This window comes from Gavialis gangeticus, unplaced genomic scaffold (assembly GCF_001723915.1).
Source record: "Gavialis gangeticus isolate Ggan-Ray unplaced genomic scaffold, GavGan_comp1, whole genome shotgun sequence".
Classification (NCBI taxonomy): domain Eukaryota; kingdom Metazoa; phylum Chordata; order Crocodylia; family Gavialidae; genus Gavialis; species Gavialis gangeticus.
The window spans coordinates 28958019-28962398 of NW_017729001.1; the positions used below are offsets into that span (position 1 = coordinate 28958019).

A 4380-nucleotide genomic window follows, 5' to 3' on the forward strand; every position below is an offset into this window, starting at 1 on the left:
CCCTGTGGCCCAGGAAACCTCAAAGTCTGGGTCTGACCCAGGGTACGAGGCGAGTTTGACACGCTTGAGTTAAAAGATGCAAGTCCCTCAGGCTGCAGCAAGGTCTCTGAACAATTGCACCAGTGCAACACAACCCAGACCAATTTGATTAATGGAAGGTGCTAGCCCGACCCACTGCCCTTGAAACAAGGTGCTTTCCAAGCACAGTTAAGCAGAGACAGAAGTCAGCCTGCGAGAGCGAGCGTGGCACTCCTGGAACAGCATTAATATCTAGGCTGGCTGTCATTGCAATGGAAATGCGGAGATCATAGGAAGGGAGATAAGAGCAGGAGCAAATATCCATTGCAGCTTTCACATTCCACCACTTCCAGTCTATTCACGAGGCTTTAGGGGCTTTAGCAAGACAGGCTGCGTTCATGTTGCCAGCGCACGGGGAGGGGCCATTGGGAAAGCGCAGCCTCTGCTCTGCGCCTGTATACTGGTATCTCCAGAGCCTGTGCCTTTCAGGGCAGACAGCAGCATTTTCCTGAAGGGCCCTGCTGGCAAAATCCATTAGGCCTTCTGCCAAGTCAGTACCACTCAGGCTAGAGACCCAGCCATTAAACCATCACAGGCTTCAAAGCACCCAAAGGAGGATTTGGGGTCTTTCTTTTTAACTGAATGTGCAGGAGCTGACTCTCAAATTCAAGTCTGTTTGGTTGTTGCATAGCCTTGCTGGCTCTCTTCCATGGCAGGAAACACTGGTGTGTTTGAAAAAGGGTAGATTACTATCCAAATAAACCTACTTAAGGGCAAATCTGGCCCTCTGATCTATTTGCGCATGGCATTCTTCCATAGGGTTGTACCATCTGGACCAAAGGGCTCGGGTCCCTTCACAAAGTACAGCTTGCTCTAGGTCACCGCTTACCTTCCCTGCACGATTCTGATAGCGCTCTGCCTGTTGGACAGCATGCAGAGCTTAGTGACCGTCTCAAAAACATGCTCGCACTGCAGGATTACATCCCCCTGGAAGCCAGAAACACGGATGAAATAAATCAATGGGCTTGGACACGAGGAGTCAGCAGGTATCACGGTTAAGAGCTTCTCGCTGCAGGCCCAGCAGTTCCACTAGAGACATTTCTAAATAGAGGGAAATGCTTTCACAATGACGCAGCGATGAGGGGCAGAGAAAGGCTCAGCAGATTTCTTTGGACAGGGACAAACGGTTCTGCTGAAGCCAACTTTGCTAAAACACTGCCTCTGGTTCAGGTAGGAAGCATGGCAACACGGCTGTCATGTGTAGACAGTGCGTGTAGCCCTGCACTCACAGGCTGCTTTATTGTAATTCTTTACCTTCTTGTCCTTATTGTCCTGAGGAATGTGAATGACCAGGATCCCGTCGTTCAGATTGCTCAGGGATATACCTGGAAAGGAACCCCAGCATTAAAAAGAAGAAAAGCTAAGAGCCAGCTGTAGATCATGGTCATTCCCAGATGGAGATGGGTGCCCATTGGGGGTCTGGGGGAAGGGGAGATTCTCTTTATAGTAGCTCTGTCCTGTTCAGACAAGAACAAAGGCAGTAAAAGCTAAACTCCTGTACACAAAATTGCAACCTTTTCAGGTCTGCTCTGCTGCTGATCAGCCCCAGGAAACCCTTGCTAAAAGAACCACAGAGGAAACGTACCATTTGCACTGTCCAAGAATTGGCATTGCTCTTCATTGCGTACATCTTTTCTATTGTTTTATTTCTCTTCAGAATTGAAAGTTGTGTCCAGAACATCCTTCGCTACCTTGCTGGGACCTTTGCTCTCCACAAGAGTTCACAGATCCAGACAAAAATCTGTATTTTTTTTTTTTTTTTTAAAGAACCTACTTTGAATGTGTAATGATTTTTCCTCACATTACAGCAATTTCATGAACACACGCATGAGCCAATTGCGCTTCTCTACAGGGAGCAGAAATTTCCACAAACATCACAGACTCTAATATTTGCATCCTGTTGCCCAGAGCCTGTTTTCTGCTAATTAACAGTGATCTAATTTCCCAGCTGCAAACTAGCTGGTATCAAATATGCATGATCTGTAGTGTGAAAAAGATCTATGCAGGGGAGAGTGAGATCTGGTACTTTTGTTCCCCAAATGAGATTTAAGATCTCCTCTATCATTTCAGATTCTCCTCCAAAGTATTCTGGTCAGACTGCTCTTTTCACTACCAACCAAAAGCAGTATTTCTCAAGCAAGAGGGAGTAACTACACATATATAGGCACTCATGCAATTAATTTGGCCCTGTGAGAGTCTATGACGAGAATACCAGCAGAGCAGGGAAATTTGGGAAAATGTCCAATTCCAGCTAGTCGGGAGTGACGTCACCCTGCCCTTTCGCATCAGATCATGCTACATCACGCTGAAGTCAAACCTCAACAAAGTCAGCAGGGAAAGTGGTTGAAGCCATAACCCCAGGGCGAGCATATCCCAAATGCCATCAGCAATGGCTTTTAAATAATTTGTTCAGGCCCAGGAGGGCAAGATGAAGGAGACGAGGAATTAAGGAAGGGGTGAATCAGTTCAGTGCGGAAGTGAAGGACATGCTCATCACAAGGCCTTGGAAGAGGACTGGGCCCATTACCTTTGAGAGTCGTGTACTCTATTCTCTGTTTGATCTTGGCCATCTCCACCACGTAAGCTGCTACTGTGGTGAAAACAAGCTGCCGCTCCCGCGGTTTAAACCCATTCCTGTCGTACTTCACCACCTGGGTCACATACTGAAACAACACACGTTAGCAGGCCCACCCAGGGTTAGACAGACTGCAGACCATTCAGAAAATAGTCACATTCTGGGAACTACAGCCTGAGACGGGCGCCTCGGTGTTGTCACCAACCACTGCTTAAAATGGTCTGGAAGTAGACACGGTTTCTGTTTTTGACCCAGTGGTTCTCAGCCAGGGTGTCATGGTGGGGGAAGGGGCTACAAAAACCTGCCAGGTGCATGGGATGGTTCTTTCTGCCCTGGGGTGCCCCGTTTCTGGAAGACGCTTTGTAAGTTTGGACTGGGAAGAGCCGCGGCAAGAACCGGTGCACTGCTACAGCCGCTCCCCGACCTGCGTCTGCAGAATGTGTGGGGCACAGTCCCGCCTGGCAGCAGTGGCAATGGCAGTGGGCCAAATAAAATATAATTGTAACGGTGCAGTCATTTACTAACATCTTGGATAAGCAGTTGAGAACTGTTGCTTTAACCCTGGCATTGTGGGGAGGGGACACCATTGCGAGATTTGAGAAACCTGGTTTGTTTTGCGTCCTTTCTACAACCCCCCAACACTATGCCGCAACATCATGGGGAAGTGAACAACACGCTTCTGAGGCATCCCCACCAGGAGCATTTCATTGTTTTACACAGATCTAATAACATAGAAAATGAAGAACAGGTGTGGCAAGCAGCCTCGGTTCCTGAAGAACTCCTGCCACTATGCTCAACAGACCTGCATCGTAGTCTAAAAATGCTATTACTGCATTCAGTTCGATACAACCCTTTTAAAGCTCCCAAATGGATGAGATTTGATCAATCAGCTATCCCCCTCCCCAGCCCAAAATAAAGTCTTAAAGGACCTATTGAACAATAAAAAAAAAATACACTTCCCCATGTTTCATCTGATTCTTAGGGGCATATGCACTCCAACACACAAGATAAGATGTGTATTTTAGGTTGTGTCTTTATATTGGTCGTGCCAGTTAGGAATTTCTGGACTGCCTATTCTGTCCTCTAGACCTGGGTCTGACACTTGAAGGTCAAAAGCTTAACTCTGGTACATGCATAATACCATGTTTCAGGCCCTGGAAGCAATCCAAGTTAGACTGAGGGCAAGATGGTGTTGCAGATGGTGTGAAACTGCTGGTTTCTTCTCCTTACCTTGACCATCTCACTCTGAATTAGCTGCAAGACTTTAGAGTTTATCTCTTTTATACCTAAGGAGAAAAACAGAAACACATCTCAGACTGAAGGGTGGGCTGTCAAACTGCCTCCACCAGGATGGAGCCAACCTCCACAGTCCTTGTTCTAAAGCCATGAAGCTTCCCACACATCTGGGCACTAACCCAGTACCTCATTTCATGACATCCACTTAGAGCTAAGCCTGTGCCTGGAAAATATTTTTGTCCTGAGAAGTTATAAGAAGTTATTCACCACACAAAGCAATGTTATATTCATCTCTTCTCTTCTGCCCCATCCAAATTCACAGGGTACGTTCTCTGTGCTCTGATGTGCTGGGCTAACTTCCACCGACACAGTCCAGCCATCCCTCTCTCTCTTCTATGCTCTACTTGGGGCTCTCAGAGAGGCCCAAAATGATCATATCCTAGGATGACTGAGATGAATAGCAAATGCTTTTTTTTTTTTTTTTTTTTAAT

General features: G+C 46.9%; 1 protein-coding gene across 4 annotated transcripts in view; it reads right to left on the reverse strand.

Annotated features, from left to right (window-relative positions):
- The window catches only part of MYO1H (myosin IH), a 63483-nt gene that overhangs the window by 12650 nt on the left and 46453 nt on the right, over window positions 1–4380 (reverse strand). For all 4 annotated transcript variants that reach the window (XM_019507174.1, XM_019507173.1, XM_019507175.1 and 1 more), the window contains exons 27-30: window positions 3884–3939; window positions 2606–2741; window positions 1333–1403; window positions 908–1005 (exon numbers count right to left, since the gene is read on the reverse strand). In XM_019507174.1, the coding sequence (XP_019362719.1) occupies window positions 908–1005; window positions 1333–1403; window positions 2606–2741; window positions 3884–3939 (361 nt within the window). The remainder of the gene's footprint in view (window positions 1–907; window positions 1006–1332; window positions 1404–2605; window positions 2742–3883; window positions 3940–4380) is intronic.